Genomic DNA, 21450 nt, shown 5'->3' with positions numbered 1-21450 from the left:
ATATGCCTATATAGGATTTGCAGAAATAAAACTTTGAATAGACAACACTAGGCTTCTCATAGATGACAATGACCTTCATTTACACGCCTTAAAAAAATATAATAACGCTGCTTAGATGCATTACCAAAATAAAATATACTAAAATAATAGCAAGTATTGAACCTTAGCTTTGACTTATTACGCGGATTGCTGAAAAAAAAAACTTTAATGCACCTAATTTTCCCAAATAAATGAAGTAAGTTGTAATAATTGGTAATCAGAGGTTGAAGTGCGTGCAGCTGAATCATGCATTTTTTGATAAAAGAAGATAAATGAAAAGGATGCAGAGAATTGACTTTGGTAACAGAAGAAAAAGAAAAGTGATAATCACAAGAGTCATGAACTGGTTGAAACGTGGCCAACTTATTGACAAGTTGCCGTCTACAATATGAATTTCTATGTCTATTTATTTCAACCTCATCAACACCTTTTCTTCTTCACATTAGCATCATTATAAAATAACCATTTATGTATTTGTGTAGAGAACAAATATCCATTATATTATATATATATACACACACATATGTTAGTGTGCTAGCTTATATATAGTATCATAGTCCTATTTCATATACACAGTTGCACTTGCAGTGATGATGATGGTGCTCTTTGTTTTGTCTCTCTTATTCTTCTCATTCTTAATGGTTTGTTCTGATGGTCAGCTTCAAGTGGGTTTCTACTCCAACACTTGTCCTCAGGTAGATTCCATTGTCCGCGACGTTGTTAGAGAAGCTGCTCTCTCTGATACCAACATGGCTGCTGTTTTGCTCAGACTTCATTTTCATGACTGTTTTGTTGAGGTAATATAGTTATATTATTGATAATAATAACAACATAGTTTTTGTTTGTATGTATATATATATAACATGCTGCAATTTCTTCTGGTTTTAACTATTGAAATGGATGGGATAATTTCAGGGATGTGATGGTTCAATTCTGATCGACAATGGTCCAGAATCAGAGAGAAACGCATTTGGACATCAGGGGGTTAGAGGGTTTGATGTGATAGAAAAAGCCAAGGCACAATTAGAAGGTTCTTGTCCTGGTGTGGTTTCTTGTGCAGACATAGTGGCATTGGCAGCTAGAGAAGCTATTGTCTTGGTACTTACTAACTTCATTATTATGAGTTATAATTCATGCTTTTTCTCTTGTTGATTCAAGAGTTTGTTGTTGTATATGTTTATATCAGATCATGTTTGATATGAATGTAGGCGAATGGACCAACATATGAAGTTCCAACGGGTCGGAGAGATGGGTTGGTTTCAAATGTTTCTCTTGCAGATGACATGCCAGATGTTAGTGATTCGATTGAGCTACTCAAGACCAAGTTTCTGAATAAGGGTCTCACTGTCAAAGACCTTGTTCTTCTCAGTGGTATTTTCTCTCTCACACACTATGCTATCTTTATGATCCTGAATAGGTGAGATCATGGTTGTTGAAGAGGAAAAGTGATATGAACCTTGGCAAGAAAAAGCAAACTAAAAGACGTGCAATGGCCGAATTACCAAACCTATATATGAAACTATTTTAGCAGATGTTACTGTCCGCTTTAGTATACAAAGAAAGCAAGTGAAGAAATTCTGAACCAATTTGGGAAATTGATGTCGAAGTCCTAGGAATTATCAGAAGACAACTTTTAATTATACCATAAATTATAACAGTAATTATACCAACAAGGAACGAAGAAAGAGAAATTGTGATGAAAAAGATAAAGAAAAAATAGTATAACTTATTGCAGGAATTGTTTTGGAACACGGTATCTTTTGTTCAAATATATGATATGAGATCATCATTTTTTTAACTAATCTCTTCCTTTTTTGACAAATTTTCACCATTCAAGAAACCTTGACATAACAGCTACCACTTTAATTTATTAATAAACTTAGTACCTATATGATTCTGAATAGTTAGTTGCATATAGTCCATTTATATCTGTTTAGCATAATTTCTGCTAAAAGATGTATCACGTTTTGTATTTGATAGATGATATATAAATGTTACATGTGAGACTTGTTTGTTTAATTCATGTCTTATCAGGAGGAAGAGATATTTAAGTTTACATAGCTGTAAGAATAGGGGTTCATTTGAATGGTATTATTATCATTCTGTGTGCCAGCTTTCATTTCCCTTTTCTTTTATACTTAGCTTTGGTTTCATTGGTTTGGTTTCACCTAATTCATTGACCGCTTAAAGTTTCGTATGAAACCCAATGCAAAATGGTGGCAGATGAGACAGTTCTTATCTTACAAATGGTGCACATGCAGAGTTACAGTTGCAATCCACATTAATTGGTATTAATATTGATAGAGATATGTATGCTTGTTTGTCCCTTTCTCTTACATATTTATTTTTTGTATTCTGATTACTTGAGAACCTATAAATACTGAATTTATGATAAATTAACTAGGTTCTGTTATATGACAGTGACAAATATGGTGTGGTTAAAGATTGTAAAAGTTAGTGTTTTGTTTTTGGTGTAACATTGTGATTTTTGAAAATAATCAGGTGCACATACAATTGGAACCACAGCATGCTTCTTTATGACTAGAAGACTGTACAACTTTTTTCCAAGTGGTGAGGGATCAGACCCATCGATTAGTCCAAATTTTCTTCCACAGTTGCAGGCAACGTGCCCTCAGAATGGGGATGTTAATGTTCGGCTAGCCATTGACGAAGGTAGTGAACAGAGTTTTGACGTACACATTCTGAAGAACATAAGGGAAGGTTTTGCTGTGTTAGAATCTGATGCCAGACTTAATGATGACATAGCCACAAAGAATGTTCTTGACTCTTACTTTTCTCCATTTGGTCAAACGTTTGAGCCTTCTTTTGAAGCTGACTTTGTTGATTCATTCGTGAGGATGGGTCAAATCGATGTCAAGACAGGTTTCCTTGGAGAAATCAGGACAGTGTGTTCACAATTCAACTGAAGTAAATAAGCAACCAATAATGAATTTATTTATGGCTTCTGGTTTTGTTATTTTTTTTAGGTGGAAATCTTCCTCTGCTTTATATTGTGATTTTATATGTTATTATAATAAGTGTTTTCAAGTTTTCAATGGGCACTTCATTTGTGTAAAGGATCACACCCATGGGAAAATTTGTGTAAATGTTGACTGGGATTTAAGTTGTTTTTTAGTTGCTGTGGGTTAATAATAATGGAGTTCGTCGATTCTACATTTGCTTCATGGTAATTTGTTTAAATGCCGTCTGTATATCCGAGTATAATCAATATTTCGATATCTGTCTTAATCTGATATCTGTCTTAATCTATTGTTTTTATGACACTGTACGAATTTCATTCGCTATGAATCATGCATTAAAGCAAAATTATTCACCGAGGCATACACACATTTAAAACATCACGTGTGTTATGAAATAGTTTTCTTAAAATGTCACTAAAATAAAGTAATTTATAGTTATCCTTGAAATCAAATGGTGAACAAATATAATTCGTTATAAATTATACACTAAAGCAAAATAATTTAATTTACTGTAAAATACGCATTAAGACACACAAATTTATTTCATTATAAATCATTGTTTTATTGGCATTTCAAAGAAAACTATTTCATAATATAAATTTACATATTTATGTTTAAGACAACAATTCCTCTTGTTGCTCTTAAATAGAAAAATAGAAGAGGTCTAAAGGGACAATTAAATGATATTGATGCTATCATAGCAATTTAATAAATTAAAAGAAGTAAAAAACAATGCTTAACACTTAGACAGTTTTTAAAACTTTGTTTATATACTTCCAAATAGTGTCAATGTAAAGCTGGTAATTACAACAATAACTACCGTTCTATAATTATATTTATACACAAAAAATATTGGTATAAATGGTATTGTACTACAAAGGAAAAAAATCCAATAACTAATACTACAGTTATTTTTAATAAGATATATTTAAGGTTCTCTTGAAATTAAGTTATCTCTCTATTAGATTTAAGTTGATAAGAGATTAACTCAACCATATAAGTAAGACAAGTTAGACATATTCAATTAGTAAAACTTACTCTAGCTACATCTACAATACTTGTATCAACAACTTCACTACTAATTACTATACCTATTTTTGTTATAACTTCAATGAGTTTTCTTACAAATCTCCCTTCTAAGTCATTATGATCTCAATAATATCTTACACTTGGTGAATAAGAAAATTAGGTAAGTCTAACAATAAAGAATATAAAAATTAGGAATTAACTACTAAAAAGATATGCAACTTTGATTGTATAATTTTATTCATTTATAAAGTAAAAAAATTACATATACATTGAACCTATCATAGTTTAGGTATAAGGAAGGAAAGATTATAAAGAATATTATGTATAATCATATATGTGTTAATTTGTTCGTCTTAGTGCGTGATTTATAACAGATTAAATATGTGTACAATGTGATTTATGACAGATTAAACTTGTGCGTCTTAGTGGATGGTTTATAATGGATTAAATATGTATCCTTCTGTGGGTGATTTATGTTGGGTAAAATTAAATGTGGATAGTTGGAAAAATGCTTTAAGATTAGAAGTTCATTATAATATTTTGATAGTATTAGGTAGATCTATTTATTGTGGTTTGATAGTAGTTATATTTAATATAGTTGAAAAGTTATATCTAAAGACATATAAAAGGCCCATGTACAAAACAGAACAAGTCATAATATATAAAGTGTTTATCCTTATAACGTATTAAATCTGGGCACATCAGTACTTATTTTTAAGTGGATTAATTTCGTTTATTTCAGAATGTAATTTATAACGACTGAAATTTGTGGTGAATCTTAGTGCGTGACTTATAAAAAATTCAATTCCTTCGCATTAGTACATCATTTCAAGGACTACTATAAATTACGGTTTTACTCGCATTTCAATGCACATAATAATTACTAGAAATAACTACTAGAAATTTCAAATTTTCATACAATTTTACAATATAAATCAAACCCTGATCCTCTGTGACACACATCCAAATCTTTAATATTTTTTTAATAAAGGAATTCTAGGAATTGAAACAGATAGAAAATAAAATTAAAACGCAACAGTCATGGCAAACAAATTAGATCTTAGGGAAGTTAAGAAAAAACTTTTTCATAGTTAACAAGTCAGAGGAATAATTTGTATCTTATACAGGATAATGATATATAATTTTTTTTAATGCAAAAACTCTCATGTTTTGTTCTTTCTCCATGAGGTGTTGATGGATTTGTTTATGAAGATTTAATAGGGAAGAAGTAATTTGAATTTGATTTACATTTTTAAGTTAAAATCTTGATATATTAGATTTATGGGTATTTTCTTTTTCTTATATAGTGTTTATGAGACTTAGATTTCAACTTTGATTATTTCGGATCTTGAGACATATATATAGAGAGAGTAAAGATATAAAATAAATAAGAAAGATAAATAATAATTATCTTCAGCAAACGTGTTCCACTTGTTATTTTTATAGTCTGCAGTGTTGGTGGTGTTACCCTTTACTACATTGTGACAGTTTTACAAAACCCAAATTGACTGAGGATTGTGACCACCGTTCAGCCTTTTTGAGGCATGAATTAACATTTGAGTGCTCTAAAAAAAGCCATATTTGTTCGTTTACGTAATGTTTTCGTCATATTCACCAAGCCGCCAAAGGTTGTTAGCTATGAATAAAATTGTCATTCTCATTCGTGATTACAAAACTTACATGAAGTGAAAATTAATTAAAAGATAGGAAAATTTAGCCTGGACTCTCATTAGAAAACTTTTGTCGTTAAAGTGGGCGTTGAAAAGGTCAAAGGGTGAAGTTAGCGTACCAAATATGGAAAAGCCCAGTTGTAATGAGTAGAGTGAAACTGGTTTCAAATGGGTATTAACGCATACAATAATATCATTGCATTTCTTTTGTTTTCCACGTTTTTATGCTAAAAAAACGGGGAATGCTTACCCAATTTGAGCTTAGGGGTTGTAACCAAACAGAGTAACAAAGAAAGAGAAGAGGAATTCGAGAACAGATAGAAAAATCTATCTACCTTTTCCTTTCTTATCTTCTTTTTTTCGTTTTCCTGTAACAAAATCTGGCATGAAGGTTCCAACAAAGACAACATTTTATACATGCCAGAGATATCCGTAAACATTTGTGATTAAGACAAAAAAAAAAAAAAAAAAAAAACTTCCCAAATCTCAATAACTTCCTTCTTGTTCTCTCCAAGCAGGTTGAAAATAAATTTGCAGGGTTTGAACATATTTAAGGGGGTAATATTGAAGTTTGGGTCTGAAAAGGTGAGGAAATTAGAATATCTAGGAGGTAATAAAGCAAAGCATGCCACAAAGTTCAAAACTGAGAAGAGCCCTTGGGGCAGTGAAGGATCAAACAAGCATAGGCCTAGCGAAGGTGGGAAGCAGCGCTTCACTTGCAGACCTTGATGTGGCGATTGTGAAGGCAACGAGGCACGATGAATACCCTGCAGAAGAGAAGTACATAAGGGAGATTCTGAGCCTCACATGTTACTCTCGAGCATTCATCACTGCATGTGTTAACACCCTTGCAAGGCGTCTCAACAAGACTAAGAGCTGGACTGTGGCTTTGAAAACGATCATTTTGATCGAAAGGCTGCTATTAGATGGTGATCCTGCGTATGAACAAGAAATTTTCTTCTCCACTCGACGCGGGACTCGTCTTCTCAACTTGTCTGATTTTCGTGACAACTCCAAATCCGGTTCATGGGACTTCTCTGCGTTTGTGCGCACGTGTGCGTTGTTTCTAGATGAAAGGCTTGAGTACAAGATGCAGAGCCGGCGGGGGAGACGTGGCATGTATAGTGTTGATGAAGATGAGGAGAGAGAAACAGAAACAGAAACAGAAGAAGCAGAAATAGAAAAAGAAAGAGAAATGGCTGTAAGATCCACACCAGTAAATGACATGAAGTTAGAGCAAATCTTTTCCAAAATGCAGCATTTGCACTTGCTGCTTGAGCGCTTTTTAGCTTGTCGCCCCACAGGTTTGTAATTGGGATTATTGGATGAAAAAAATTTCCTTCCAAAGTGCGTCATTTATTATCTTTCATCATCATATTGAACGTGTTTATTTAATCTATCATGAAGGATCAGAAATGTCTTCCAGTTAGTGTTTACACATTAGACATGCATAAAACAATGTTATTGGTTATTTGAATGCAACAGGGGCGGCAAGGAACCATCGAATTGTGACAGTGGCTCTGTACCCGCTCGTGAAGGAGAGTTTTCTGATATATTATGATACAACAGAAATACTGAGTATCTTGATTGATCGGTTCCCTGACATGGAGGTACGCGAGTGTGTGAAGGTGTATGACATATTTTGCCGCGTCGGGAAGCAATTTGAGGAGCTAGACCTCTTCTACGGATGGTCTAAGACCGTTGGAATTGCACGCTCTTCGGAGTACCCTGAGATTGAAAGGATCACGTTAAAGAAGTTAGAGGTCATGGAAGAGTTTATCAAGGACAAGTCCGCATTAGCACAATGCAACAGACCTGAACTACTAGAAAATACGAATGAAAAAGAAGAGGAGGAACCGGAACCGGAACCAGAGCCAGAACCGGAAGAGGATCCTAATGCGACGAAGGCACTACCAGCACCTGAGGAAATCAAGGTGGAAACGGTTGAAGAAGTGATGGAGGAGCCAAAGGAAGAAAAAGTGGTGCAGACAGAGGGTGATTTGTTGAATTTAGGAGATGACACGATGACTAGTGAATCACAAGGGGATAAACTGACCTTGGCCTTGTTTGATGGAGAAGCAGCAGCAGCAGCGGCACCAGGTTCCACACAAGCGCTTCTTCCATGGCATGCATTTGATGAAGAGGCAGATTGGGAAACAGCACTTGTTCAATCAACATCGAACTTGTCGAACCAAAAGCCAACATATAGTGGTGGCTTTGATGCATTGTTGTTGGATGGCATGTATAAACACGCAGAGATGAATAGAGCCATGCAGGGAGTAGGGTATGGGATGAGTGGAAGTTCTAGTAGTGTGGCACTTGGTTCAGCTGGAAGGCCTGCAATGCTAGCATTGCCAGCACCCCCAACAACAGGACCTGGAGATTCCAATTCCTATTCAGATCCATTTGCAGCTTCTTTGGCTGTGGCACCTCCCTCTTACGTTCAAATGTCAGATATGGAGAAGAAGCAGAGGCTATTGATTGAAGAACAGATGATGTGGCAGCAATATGCAAAGGATGGCGTGCAAGGACAAACAGCATTCGCAAAACTGCACTCTAACAATACTAATCATTTTTACAATGGAGGCTATCAGCAAAATTACACCAACTTTTAACAGAAGACAGGTTTTTCCTTCGTTGGGACCTGTCCCTACCCTTTCACTCTTTCCCCCTATTCTGAATGGCAGAAAATTTTACTCATCACATTAGAAACACATGTTTTCATTATTTTATTAGAATACGAATGCAAAAAGACATTAAAGATTACCGATGCTAACTAAGATCGCTTACAAAATCTAATGGTGTTAAATGTTTTCTTTCGTTGCCCACTTCAGAAAGCTAGTAAAATACTGTTACGAACTTTTTCCTGAATAAACCCACCCAATCGATTTGACACGAACCGAATTTCATCCAGATGAGTTAAATTTTAAAATACTAAATGATACTAAAACCTATCCGTGTATCCAATTAATAATGACATTAATTATTCAATAACTCAATTTTTACTATATACAGTAATGTTTAAACAGTACAACATTTCAATTCAAAAACAATTGGCAATGTCTTCTGGTTACTTCAGTTCAGGTTCTATTCTCACTGATAATCAAAATTCAATTGATTTTATCATTGAAAGTTTGCTCTCGATTTAATTACATAAATCCCATCAAATTCGTAACAAAATATTTTGCCATTACTCCTTATAAAGAAAAAAAAAAGGGTACAAAATTAAACTAAAATTAGTTTTAATTTTTAAGGATTCATTACAAACATCGTCCAATTTTAAAAGCAAAGTTCAAATAATCAGTCATCAAATTACTCAACGTTTCTTGTTTACTTGGTTATCTCATTTCATATTTCTATTAGTTGTTCTTACTCCCATCATCTTAAAGTAGAGAGAACACAAGTATGTAGTCATTTTACCTTTTCATTTTAATCTTCAGCGACATCTAAATGTAGAGACACATTGTCAGAAACCAAAGGAGAAAAATAAAATGACAACTACAATAAAGGACGGATTCATCGACAAGATCGCTTTAATGTATGATTTTGTCACCCGTTCTCCTCTAAACCCAAGTCATACAGATCCAATACAGTACATGCTACTTGTACCAGTTATTTATACAAGCTAACATAATTTCCTAGCACACAATTTAAGATCATATCATAAATACATTGAATTAACATTTTATGTTTGCTCTTAGTTTAGCACCTCTACCCCAAAAGACAGACTAAAAAATGTAACTACAGACAAATATTCTACACTCAAAGGAATTTTACGTAAAGAACCTAGAAATAATTATTCGCAAACTTATTTAAGACAAGTGCAGACAACTTAACTAAGTATCAAACTCCAGAACAAATTTATTGCACCAAATGGCAAAGCCACGAGAATTGTTGAAGGCAATGCCAACTCACTAAAATTCAAGGCTGAAACTTAGTCAGAGGACTCACTAGAACTCACAAAATCATGGCTCCTCTAAATCAATGGCTACTTATACAGTTAGACACGATCTAAAAGTGTAAGAGGAAGGGGATGTAACTACAGCTTCACAACTATATAACCATTCCTTAGCTTAGTTAACAGTATACGTATGGACACTTTGAGGACTGCACTTCACATATATGATCCCAAAACACTATATCTATCCGAGGCACCCCCGAATAACTAGGTAACCCAGAAGCTAAAGAATAGAGACAAGGCATACGGACGAATAGATGAAGGCTACCATAAGAGATAATCAAGAGAAGGCAAACAAATACTCACTAATATCAGTGATAGTTTTCATTTCTCGATCACATAATAAGGTATTGCGAAATAATAAATATAACTAGCAAATAAATCCACAGAGAAACAAAACATTCCAACATTGCAGAAACACAAAAGCTGCAAATCCTAATTCTCAACCTAGAAAAGAGATGTTCCCTTGCCCTTCTTGTCACCACCAATCTCAAAGTGCTTGCACCTCTGCACAACATAAACAAAAACAACAATCAGCCACATACATCCCAAGCCAAAAATACACCAACCCAAATAAAACGTAAAGTTGTTCACACCGACCTTAATTGGGTGTTGGGAGACATGTTTGCAACCCTGACATTGCAACCTCAAGACAATCTTCTTGGTGGTCTTAGCCTATTAAATGAAAAAAAAAAATCATCTATCAGCAAACAAAAATAAAGGTTTTCAATTCTATGGGACTAATAAATAGGACGCAGATAAATGAAAAGAACAAAAGGAGTAACCTTCTTGTGGAAAACAGGCTTAGTCTGTCCACCATAACCGGATTGTTTGCGATCATAACGGCGCTTTCCCTGAGCAGCAATGCTATCCTTACCCTTCTTGTATTGGGTAACCTTGTGCAGAGTGTGCTTCCTGCACTCCTTACTCTTGCAGTAAGTCTTCTTCGTTTTTGGAACGTTCACCTGTTCACGGCGAAAAACGTTATACCAAAAACGACCTAACGTCCAATTCAATTCAATAGAGGCATATTCCTCAATTTCAAATCCAATTCACTAAGCTAGGGCTTTGGAAAAATTTAATTGATTTCGAAAGATAAAAAAAATATCTAAGGCCGATGAGTTGGTGATAGCAGAGTTATCTAGTGACGGTGAATAACAACTGAAGTGCAAAGATGGAGGAGAAGGTTACCATAGTGACGGCGCGTGCGATCGGAATCTGAAGAAGTAGGGTTCTGATGTGCGCCGCGAAAATAAGGCCACCAGTGATAATGCCCTGCGTTTTAATGGCTTTAGGAACTAGGGTTAGACGGACTGGACCAGGCTTTATTTTTTTGGAAAAATATTACAAAGGCCCAATTTGAACTAACGCTCACCCGCCCCTTATCCACTCCTTTTAGAATATACATCCTTTTCTTATTTTCTGTTACTTTTTAAAAATTGAAATCCTAAAAATAATATTATTAACAAATAATATATATATATATATATATATATATATATATATATATATATATTAATTTTTGTATAGTTTCCGTGGCTGTAAAGTGAAGACAATGTGCTCAATAGAGGATAAAATAGAACAAAAACAATAATAATAATAATTGATAGCATATTAAGTAGTAGGAAAAAAATTGGCATTTGCTTTGAAGTTTGAAACATATCCTTAATCAATTTTTCACGTCTAAAATTAATATAATAAATAAGTGAATGAAGGTCTTTTTCCAATTTGAAAACATGGATATATTTTAAATTTTTCATGTCAACTGGTTGCAAAAGACGCTAAAACTAATCACTTTAGCTTTGACATGATCCGTGTTAGTTTGATGTAAATAGCATAAAAGAGCATTCAAAACACTCAATATATTGTTTGAAGTTGATGTGAATTCACCAACAGTAAACTCTAAACCAAATCCATTGTTTATTTATCAACTAAAATTAAATTGAGTAACACATTATGATCCGATTGTGTCACAACGTTACTTTGTTTTGACATTGCAAAAAGTTTTTACCATTGTTCAACATCCTTCATGCTCTGTGTCAAACATAATCAAAGCCATCAACTTTTGTTTGATAACAGATGTTTTGGTTGATCAATGTCAAGGCAAGTAGATGTCTGGTCGTTTAGCTGCTTTTGTATTAAACAATCTTACTATCACTTGAATTTTAAGTGCTTTTCTATTAAACATCACTGGCTTTGATTAAAAAGACATGTGATCTCCGTAAAAAAAAAAAGGCTGTTAAAAGTTTTTTTTTCATGTTTGTGCTATTTTTCTGTGCTTCGCCATTTAAGTCTTCTTAAGGAATTTATTTAGAAAATTAATAGCAAAAGTCATTAAAGAAGTTTTAAATAACTTACCTTGATATCTACTCATAAGGTTGTAAAAGATTTACTTTACAAATTGGGAGAAGAACTCTCATGATTAGAATATGTTGTTATTATTAAAACAAATCAGCATTCTATTTCAACATTTCCAAATCAATCCAATGTCAAGACAATTTTCTCGTGGAGACGCCCAATCTCATCCCTACAGAAACCAAGGTCTCCAGTGCTCTGGTGCTATTAGCCAGAAGATCTTCATCAATTGCAATTGAATCCTGCAAAGAAAAACAAAAATGTCACTGCGTGCATATATTCCAATCCAATCTTCAGCTAAAAGCTCTGTAACGATGAAGTTTCAAAAATGGTAATAAATATATTAATTCTTTAACATCAATTGTATATTTGCATTGCATCAACTATAACCAAAGAAATGGTGGACTTTAGTAACGTAGTTTTCTTAAATAACATTTGTCCAAAGTTCATTCATATAAATCACATTTAAAAAATTCACAAATTCGATCAGAAGTAATTATTACGCGTTAACTGGCTCTACACTCAATATATTTTACCAACAAGTCATTGGTAGAGTAGTTAATGGATTTTCCCTTAAATAAATTATCGAATTCAAGTCTTTTGAATTTGTGAAGGGAAAATACCATAAAAAGAAAAAATCCATTAAAACTACAAATTTTCACTAATACCATCCATAGCAAGTGAGAACGCATCAATCTCCATCATCATTTGTACAATCCTATCAAAACTTGAATTTAAAAAAATCAATTATGGCATCCTCCTTCAATCTGAATATTACACTAATTTTGGCCTGTATATATAATAGAAATGCCAAGGAGCATGCATGCTAAACTTAGTAATATAGTTATAGTTTCAAGTGAAACATTTAAATTTAATTGGATAAAGGATTTTCTAGCCCTTGTCTGATAGTCTGATAGTTTTTCTTCAAACAAGAATGACATGATAAAGACGAATCATTTGTATGATATACTAAACATATAAATCAGGTCAGCAATGTCAGGAATAATAAACACCATGTCCAACGAAATAAATTTCAAACATTCTCACAATAAAAATACCAACCTTTTCAAAAACGCAAATGACAGTGCTCCCACCGAATGAGAAATATCCAAACTGTAAATTAAGCACACAAATGCCACTTATAAACAAAGACAACATATAAGAAACGAACAACGGTAACAATTGTAACTTGACAAACCTCATCTCCCTTCTTGACAGAGTCACCCTTTTTCTTTGTAAAATTAATGCTACCAACCATTGTCGCTCCTATTGCAACAAATGCCACCTGAATCCAAATTATAAGATGGTGGTCAATACAGGTTTGAGATTATAAAATGGTAGAGACAACAAACTATAGGTAACTCGGGAAAAAAGTATAAGGAACAAATTCAGAAGGATACAGTCAAACAAAAAATTCAGACACAACCAACCTTTCCAAATTCAACTGTTGAAATTATTGAAACAACTCTCTTGTTGTCCGTGAAAACATTACAGTACTTGCTATTTACAGCAATGGGATTGACCTGAAGAGTACGACACTATCAGGAAAAATAAAGTATGAATTGACAAAAAAAAAGAGTATATATATGTGTGTATATTGAGAGAGAGTTTAGTGGTTATTTATACACTTACAGTGTTAAAGAAATCTATATTATCAAGTTGTCAACCCATAAAAAACCACCAGTATGAATTGTAAGGAGATTATAGTAAAAATAAAAAACTGACATGATAATTTGTGATTGGAAGAGAATGTAAAATTACTTTACACTATCTGTGCGTATAACCTATTTTCTCTATATATCTATCTATCTGTGTGTGTGTTTCCTCAAGTTATTATTACACATACAGTATACAAGCATCCGGGGATATCTACAAATTGCTCAACAGTTCCTGATACTGGAAAGTGGAAACGGTGATAATCCTGTAATAAATACATATTAGAATTAAAATTTGAAATCAAATTATATAAAAATTTAAAATAACTTGGAAAGAAAGCAACAAATACCTGTGGTGCCAAACGGAAAATCACCATTGTTCCATCAACAAAAGCGCTGGAACACATATCTTTCCCCAAAAGACCTTGAACTGAAAACTTTCGACCCTAAAAAGAAACAAATAGTGACAAAAACATTTCTTTTGGCATAAATAAATAAAGTGAAAATATTAAAGGACAAGAAAATGAGGGATATCCTAACATTTTAGGGAATATAATTTTCTTTGCCTCTAGCTGGCAACAATTTCATCAATGGGCTTAGCTTAATATTATATTATAACTTCTTGGAAATAAAAAGTGATGAAACGGAAAAATATCATAAAGAAAAAGCAGTGAACATAGTGATGATAAGTTAACTTCCAGTTACCACAAACACTACGGAAATTTCATCGTTAAAATTGTTTAAGCATCTAAATTGTTTTGTATGTTACCTATCAAGCTTGATTTCATGCAAAACAGTGCATGCCAAAAACAAACCTGAGATTGTAATCTCATATTTGCAAAACCATTTCCTCCCTGCCCCCCATCTCTGTCCTAAAGTAAGGTGAGTCAAACAGGCCCTAGTTCAATAAATAAAATCACAATAATATCATCTTATTTAATTCCAAGCTGAAAATAAGAAATACTTTCCAGCTTCTAACTGATTTTGAAATTTGATTGTAATATATTTAAAACAAACTGCATCATCGAGATCAGAAGTCTTCCATATTCAAGAGTTGTAAGAAAGAGGTGAAGTACCTTGATCCAGAATCTTTTACTATCATCAACTGATTTAAATGCCGAAAGACGGCAATCAGCAGCACATACAGCAATGTCATCACGTTCAGCAGAAACTATTGGTCTAGAATCAGGCTTTAACTCTCTAATGAAAAATTCATTGAATGTCTGCACAGACCATAATTTAAGATCTGTAATAATATTATGTGACAAAATAATCACTACTGTTTAAAATCCCACACACTTTTCAGCACACGCATTGCTCCGAATTTCCGTTCATCCTTACTCCAATTTTTTGTACAAACAAATTTGTATATTGCTAGCTCAATGGAAAACAAATTCTTTCAATTCCCCCTTAAATAAACTTATGTTAAGATCAATAGAGAAGATCTATTCAACTAGAAGGCAGTTGAGATTCTACAACAATCTAACTGAAACGGTCAGGGTGGAGGCAAGATTGACATAAATTGTTGGTTTCAAGACTGGCTGGGAAAAGTAAAATTCAACGAGTTGATATACTTAAATCGGGAATAGAAGCTGTTAACAACAGAAATGTTTGGGGGTTCACAGGAATGGGGGTCATCGGATTATTTTAAAAAATAGACAAGAGAGCGATGCTACAAAGCATGGCAATAGCTTTAAGGAAACATGGGACAAGGTTATGTTTGTTGAAAAAAATTAGCAGAATATAATGTTTAACTTCATTAAAATTAAGATATAAGACTGTATGCATATGATGAAATGAAACAACGTTAGTTTCAGCATAATTGAACTGAACAGCAAAGCGTACTAAAACAACTAACAGGGTCAGAAAGTGTTGTCCGAAGCAATTATGCATCAATAACATATCAACTAAAACTCATTACAAAGTTTGGCCTACCTTAAAGTGTTCCAGTGGATACTTGACCTCAGCCAAATTGATTTGATCCTACAGACAACACAACAGTTACATTTATTATAAGAAGAAAGTAACAATAGAAATACAAGTGCAGCGCACGAAGAACTAAAGCACAAAACAGAAAAAAGAAAGGCACCCTAATCGGTTTGTAGAATAATTATTTTGTCTCCTGACTGAAAATAAACTAAAGAATAATGAACAAAATCAGCAAAAAGTAGTTCAAAAATACTTGAACAAAAAGAACACTCATACAACAAAATTTTCGAATTTAACCCTAAATACACACTAACTTTTGCATCATACATGATTTTCGAAAGAAACCATAATGTTGAATTACAGGGCACCGTAATAAATGAAACCCTGGTCAAAACTTAGTCAAGAGGCACTGCACAACTACAAACTTTCGTATGTCAAAATCAAAGTATGCGATTCACAAAGAACTAAGAGAAGCATTGTTACACCTTAAAAGATTCGATAAATCTTGGAATATCTGCAGACGATTCAGGTGAATCCATTCGTGCTCCCTGCTTTTCAGAAATGCTTTGCAAGAGCTCCTTCACCCCTGCATACGATAGATTCACTAATGTAAACACAAAAAGTAACTCTATGAAAAAGAAAAAAAAATCATTCAAATCCATTTTGAATCTATAAATTGGCCACAATAAGCAGGTTTCAAGTGATCCGAATGCCATAAAGATTCATTATGACAAATACTTTTCCAAAGAACTTCCCATCATTTATAATTTTTAGAATAAGTTGTCTTAAATAAAATTTATTGAAAAGTTACTAGTTTCTAGATATAACTTTTTCTATCCTCTTCTCTTCACTCTAGTACATTGTTTCTGATACCTTGAAAGTTAATTATAAATATAAGATCTTAAGAGAGAGAAAATCAACCTCTCAAATTCATTATCTATTCTTATGTATTTTTCTCAAATATAATTTACTTACAATAAACTAAATCATCTTAAAGAATGGCAGCTAGATCTAATATCTGTACAGCAATTTTTAACAAGCAATATTCTATAGCATTAACCCTACGAACAACAACACCTCAGCAACTGCCACATGGCCCACAATAGGGAGTGGTGATGACTAGCTAATGGTGAAGCTATATATAAACGAAGCCAAGCACTTCTTTCAATCATTAATAGTAATAAAAAAAATTATACCTATATCCATTAGGCCAAGGCCTATTTTAGACTGATAAATGGCTCTCATTGACAAAACAATCTTTTTGTCAATTATTTCTTCAACAAGCCTTTGAGACTTCCGATCATATACCTGATGTCAAAGAAGTTAATACTAAATAACAAGTTGAGAGGGTCAAGAGGCACACATCTAGGTTTAAAATTACCATAATTGACCCATAGAAATAGAATTTAATGAAATTTCCTAATTTCTATGTTGGAAATTCCCTCACAGAATCATAATCCCAATTGCATTCATATCCATGGAATTCCATAGTAACTAAGTTGATTCATTCCGGTCAACTAGCACCCTAGAATTTGTCAATTCCTAACTTCCATACTGAGAAATCACCCTCCTCATTTTTGCTACTGCTGCACATACTGTCAACATCCCAACCATTACCCACACTTCTCATCCCCTACGCACCATATTCACACAACCAGTGCTGTAGAATTAGGAAATTGGAATTGAATTTAGAATTCTAATTCAACGTCTAATTATTTGTATAACTCAAAAAAAATGAACAATCTATAATTCCAAAAAGAAAATGGAATAAAAATAAAAATTCTAAACCATTTTTCCAATTCCATAGTCCAAAGATATCCTAAGGATATATCTATTTCACTGCCTTGATGGAGATGTATGGAGATCTTAAGCCAACACAATTCAAATTGTCCATAATTTAAAAAGTGTTATGCATGACAAACATTGATATATGGTAACAGCTGAAAAGGGTGCTAGGATGATATGTGTTAGTAAGCATGGAAGCCTTTCTTCTAATTCTGTTGGATGTGATTGGGCAAACCCAGTCATTATCAATGCAAAGAAGAAATTTCAAATAGGTATGAACCTCCTGAAATGACTCGAAACATACACTTATGTCTAATATATCATATAAATGTACTTCAATTGTTAAATAAAAAGAAAAAGGAAGTTGGTGGAAAATATCGTGGACCAGGATATGGGATGCACTTGATCCAGATCGAATTCCAACATCATAGGATGAGAAATGGGCCCATTCGCTCAGTTTGAAGAACCACCTATATAAACAGAAAGAAAAAAACAAGTAATTTTTGTTGTTGTCATATGATGCAAATCATAAATACATAACCCTAGTAAATAAAACTGAGGTATAATCCATTAGGTCAATAAAGACTATGCTCTCTCTCATACCCTGTCTGTCATTAATGCCTAAATTAGCAGAAATTTGAAGAAATTTACCCATAAGAAGCCTGCTTATCAGTCAAGAATCCTCCAGTCATCACCTGGTTACCAGTCCCTTCATCAAAACAAAGAGTCAAGTGGATCATGCTGTTCAACCGGTCAGAAATCTGAAGAATCTCACCACACACAGGACAGCAATTCAATAATGGTTCCCTGCAATACCAGAAGCTATATAAGCAAAATAAAAATAAAATAAACTAAAAACTTCAAAGTAATTCAAATAAATTAAAATTGTAAATCATCAAATCATAAAAAATGATATAGAGAGGCCAGTTAAATTACTAAGTACCGTCGAACTTCTAGCAAAAGAAGACAACAGTCATACAAAATTAAAACTTTTATCACTTCTAACTTAGATAGGACATTACTGTTCTTGCTGAAAAGTAAGAAGTGAAGCCAACTCTTCCATGCTCACAACACCATCTCCATTCTTGTCTGCTGCTTTGAAGAGCTCTTCTTTCTGGTGAAAAATAATGTATTGATGATAGAGTAAAACTTGTACACATAAAACTAGTTATCATATTATAACTCCGTTTCAATATTCGCATGGTATAGATTCATTATTTTAACCACAAGTTCCACACAAGCTTGCAGGGAAGATTTGGACTTCAATATAACCAAATTCCAGGTTCTAACTACTAACAATCAAGATGTCACTGGTTGATATAAAGTATAGAACTTGAAAATAGAAGGACGGCAAATCAGACTCAAATGTGAAAACCAGGTACACAAGCAAATTAAAGATAGTTTGGAAAGATAATAATTCATAAATATAAGGTAATGTGAGCACATTAAGTGCAAAATAACCACTCGGGTATGAACCTTGCTGTTTGCAACTTGATTGCCAAAAGCATCAATTAGATCAGAAAATTCAGAAAGTGAAAGCATCCCATCTTCATTGTAGTCCTGCATCAAACATCACTTCTCAGGTTGATATTAAATGTTAGACGGTGCAACATGAGAACAGTATATTCAAATTACAAAGACGATAAAAAATTACATGTTGTGCTTTCCATGATTCGTAGATTCCAAATACTCTAGTATATATTCAATCAGTTATAGCAATATGTACAACATCTTACGAATGTGTGTTAATATTGAAACAAGGACTCGTAGGCACAGCCATAATGTGGCTTAATATCACGATATCAGTACCCTCATGTAAAGGAATGAAATTATACATCATCACTTTTTGCGTTACCTTCGTATGTCTTTTTATTTAAGCCACACATTAGGCACATGTTATCAAAAACAGAGGGAGATCAAACTTACCACTATAGATAGAATGCGTTTAACAAAGCCTTTCTCCGTTTCAATTGGATCCTGTTAGTATGCGCTTATTATAGTTAGAAACTCCTACGATACACAAATAATATTAGAATTTATATCATAAGCCATATACCTCTACAGAGCATGAAATGGAAATGTTGCCAACCACTTTTCCAGGCACTGACGGATCTAAAAGGTTGAATACCTCAGCCTCAGGATCAGAATCCTGCATGATCATATCATTCACAACAAAAGTGTGTAAAATGATTAGTGCTGAAACAACAAAGAATAAACCAATAAACCAATATATTAACAATTCTAAACTCTCTAATTTGTCTGTTTCCTCACCTTGGTCAGAAATTCAAGTAGATCAACCTCACAGTATCCAACAAGAGTATTGCTGGAAAGTTTGTTCGTCTACATGTGAAAAAATATTAAACTTATATCCAGTATTTAAGGTAAACATTTGCAAACAAAATAGGCAACAGGAGATGCAGAATGAAAACATTTCAAAAAATTTACTCTGTACGGTATATTTTAAAAAATAGGGGACACCGACAAAAAAAAAATGCTTTTGAAATGCAGGAGAAATATGGCGCAAGATTCATTTTAATCTGACAAAAGTGACATCATCCCCCAAAAGATGTTTTAGAGTAGTTCATATGGAAGGAAAAGACTAAAAGGTCATAATTCTTTTAACATACCTCGAAGACGGAAATTCTTGCAACATGAGCCCCATTCTGTTCCAAAAGAAGTTTCTTTTCCTGTAGAAGAAAAAATCAGTCATACAGAAGAAACATAGTTTGAAACACCTTTTCAGCAAAATACTTAATTTGAAACAGTAACAGTTTAGAGTACTCACTGAGTTCCAAACGGGTTTGTCTGTGCTGCACCAACGATAATAAAACGAAATCAATACACAAACCACAAACTATTAACAAAAAGAATAGACGTCGCAGAATTGACAAATAGTGGTTGTGAGATGAAGAGCTTAACCTGTCAGAGGTGCTCGTACGAAAAGTCTGTTCTCCGAGAGAAACGCACGCAATCCATTTATCTTTGAACTCCATCTCCGCCTGCAACACAGAATAACAAGAAGAAGAAGCAGCTGCGTTAATTAAGTAAATAGTAAATGGAAGATTAAAAAAAAAAATAGCAATGTGCGTACGCTAAGGAGAGCGAGGAGAGCGATTCCGGCGAAGTTATCGGCAGTTAATGGCTTGTTAGCGGAAGAGCCGTTGCCGCTTTGACGGCGGTGGAGGTGACGACGCAAACGCTCTTTGAAGCGAGCACGGCGCGATCCCTTCGGTTCTGACAATTTGGAGTGTTCATGACCCATGCCTCTCTCTCTCCCTCTCTCTGCTAGCAAATGTTTCAATCCAACGAAGAATTGGATGACGAAAACGTTGATTAGGTCTCTTACTGATTCTCTTACCGTGCTGAATGAGGTTGAGCTGAGTAACAAGTTGGTCAGTAATGGTGACCATTCATGGATGCACACATGTTCAACAACCACCTCGATACACGGTTGAATCATGAATGTTGCTAGTGCGCTCCACGTCAGCACAGCCACTTCATCCAACCCTTTTAGATATTTTAATATTTCTATTCATACACCGTATTTTTTGCTTTTATATGTTTTGAAATTTATTTAAATATGCTACTGATTTCTACGATCTTATTTTTTTACCATTTTAATTTTTACAATATAAATTTTATTATTTATTTCTTGTGATGGTAATTTCATTGGCAAGGAATGAGGTGAGAGACAAAATATTGTATTATTAAAACATGTCATACATAGTATTTAAGACAGTTTTATGACTTTCATCACTTAAAACAAATTGAATAAAACCAAATCAGGATAAATTTATTATATTAAATAATTAAATAAATATATTATAAGAATTATTTACGTATACAATATAGAAATATTATTATAAATTCATACTTGTTAGTTTAAAGGATATCTTATAAATATTATATCACTTTTGTATACCGATACTTAAAAAAGTTAAATATATTTTTGGTTCTTAATGTTCAGTAAAAATTGAAATTAGTCATTCTCTGAAACATTGACTTAATTTAGTCATTTTAACAAAATTTTAGTCATTGACTTAATTTAG

At 33.4% G+C, this 21450-nt stretch overlaps 4 protein-coding genes across 5 annotated transcripts; 2 read left to right on the top strand and 2 right to left on the bottom strand.

The window, feature by feature from the left end:
- The first annotated feature begins 528 nt into the window (after positions 1–528).
- Positions 529–3222, top strand: LOC114186633 (peroxidase 43). Its single transcript, XM_028074596.1, has 4 exons — positions 529–836; positions 955–1137; positions 1248–1410; positions 2542–3222. The coding sequence occupies exons 1-4, from the start codon at positions 630–632 to the stop codon at positions 2964–2966; spliced, it is 978 nt and encodes a 325-aa protein (XP_027930397.1). The 5' UTR covers positions 529–629; the 3' UTR covers positions 2967–3222.
- Positions 3223–5998: 2776 nt separating this feature from the next.
- On the top strand, positions 5999–9900 carry LOC114186771 (putative clathrin assembly protein At1g03050). The gene is made up of 2 exons (XM_028074781.1): positions 5999–7023; positions 7205–9900. Exons 1-2 carry the CDS (start codon positions 6345–6347, stop codon positions 8332–8334), a joined length of 1809 nt encoding a protein of 602 aa, XP_027930582.1. The 5' UTR covers positions 5999–6344; the 3' UTR covers positions 8335–9900.
- A 51-nt stretch (positions 9901–9951) lies between these two features.
- LOC114186772 (60S ribosomal protein L44) lies at positions 9952–11028 on the bottom strand. Its single transcript, XM_028074782.1, has 4 exons — positions 10869–11028; positions 10463–10642; positions 10278–10352; positions 9952–10184 (listed from the first exon to the last, which is right to left on the bottom strand). Exons 1-4 carry the CDS (start codon positions 10869–10871, stop codon positions 10125–10127), a joined length of 318 nt encoding a protein of 105 aa, XP_027930583.1. The 5' UTR covers positions 10872–11028; the 3' UTR covers positions 9952–10124.
- Positions 11029–12017: 989 nt separating this feature from the next.
- On the bottom strand, positions 12018–20826 carry LOC114187844 (phosphatidylserine decarboxylase proenzyme 2-like). Of its 2 annotated transcripts, XM_028076224.1 has the most exons (22): positions 20493–20826; positions 20321–20400; positions 20187–20211; positions 20029–20088; positions 19673–19741; positions 19458–19550; positions 19328–19378; positions 18878–18961; positions 18424–18515; positions 18053–18208; positions 17787–17871; positions 16813–16924; positions 16102–16202; positions 15623–15670; positions 14764–14910; positions 14503–14559; positions 14038–14133; positions 13879–13953; positions 13463–13555; positions 13231–13317; positions 13095–13145; positions 12018–12274 (listed from the first exon to the last, which is right to left on the bottom strand). In XM_028076224.1, exons 1-22 carry the CDS (start codon positions 20661–20663, stop codon positions 12167–12169), a joined length of 1941 nt encoding a protein of 646 aa, XP_027932025.1. In that variant the 5' UTR covers positions 20664–20826; the 3' UTR covers positions 12018–12166. The 2 variants fall into 2 exon arrangements, with proteins under 2 accessions (XP_027932025.1, XP_027932026.1); XM_028076225.1 differs by lacking the exon at positions 14503–14559 and having other exon boundaries at positions 20493–20824.
- Positions 20827–21450: the final 624 nt, after the last annotated feature.

Source organism: Vigna unguiculata, chromosome 6, assembly GCF_004118075.2.
Source record: "Vigna unguiculata cultivar IT97K-499-35 chromosome 6, ASM411807v1, whole genome shotgun sequence".
In the NCBI taxonomy this organism is placed as follows: Eukaryota; Viridiplantae; Streptophyta; class Magnoliopsida; order Fabales; family Fabaceae; genus Vigna; species Vigna unguiculata.
This window is presented reverse-complemented; position numbering and strand designations above follow the sequence as displayed.

Bases quoted from the DNA above. Each gene is read 5' to 3' on its own strand.
- LOC114186633 (XM_028074596.1), top strand. From the start codon at position 630: ATGATGATGGTGCTCTTTGTTTTGTCTCTCTTATTCTTCTCATTCTTA. The intron at 837-954 runs GTAATATAGTTA...GGATAATTTCAG, and splicing joins TTCATGACTGTTTTGTTGAG to GGATGTGATGGTTCAATTCT. The intron at 1,138-1,247 runs GTACTTACTAAC...ATATGAATGTAG, and splicing joins CTAGAGAAGCTATTGTCTTG to GCGAATGGACCAACATATGA.
- LOC114186771 (XM_028074781.1), top strand. From the start codon at position 6,345: ATGCCACAAAGTTCAAAACTGAGAAGAGCCCTTGGGGCAGTGAAGGAT. The intron at 7,024-7,204 runs GTTTGTAATTGG...TGAATGCAACAG, and splicing joins TTTAGCTTGTCGCCCCACAG to GGGCGGCAAGGAACCATCGA.
- LOC114186772 (XM_028074782.1), bottom strand. The intron at 10,353-10,462 runs GTTACTCCTTTT...TTCATTTAATAG, and splicing joins AGCCTGTTTTCCACAAGAAG to GCTAAGACCACCAAGAAGAT. The intron at 10,185-10,277 runs GTCGGTGTGAAC...TATGTTGTGCAG, and splicing joins TCTCCCAACACCCAATTAAG to AGGTGCAAGCACTTTGAGAT.
- LOC114187844 (XM_028076224.1), bottom strand. From the start codon at position 20,663: ATGGGTCATGAACACTCCAAATTGTCAGAACCGAAGGGATCGCGCCGT. The intron at 16,925-17,786 runs GTCCACGATATT...CTTTGACATCAG, and splicing joins CAAGTGCATCCCATATCCTG to GTATATGATCGGAAGTCTCA. The intron at 14,911-15,622 runs GTAGGCCAAACT...TGGTCTGTGCAG, and splicing joins ATCCACTGGAACACTTTAAG to ACATTCAATGAATTTTTCAT.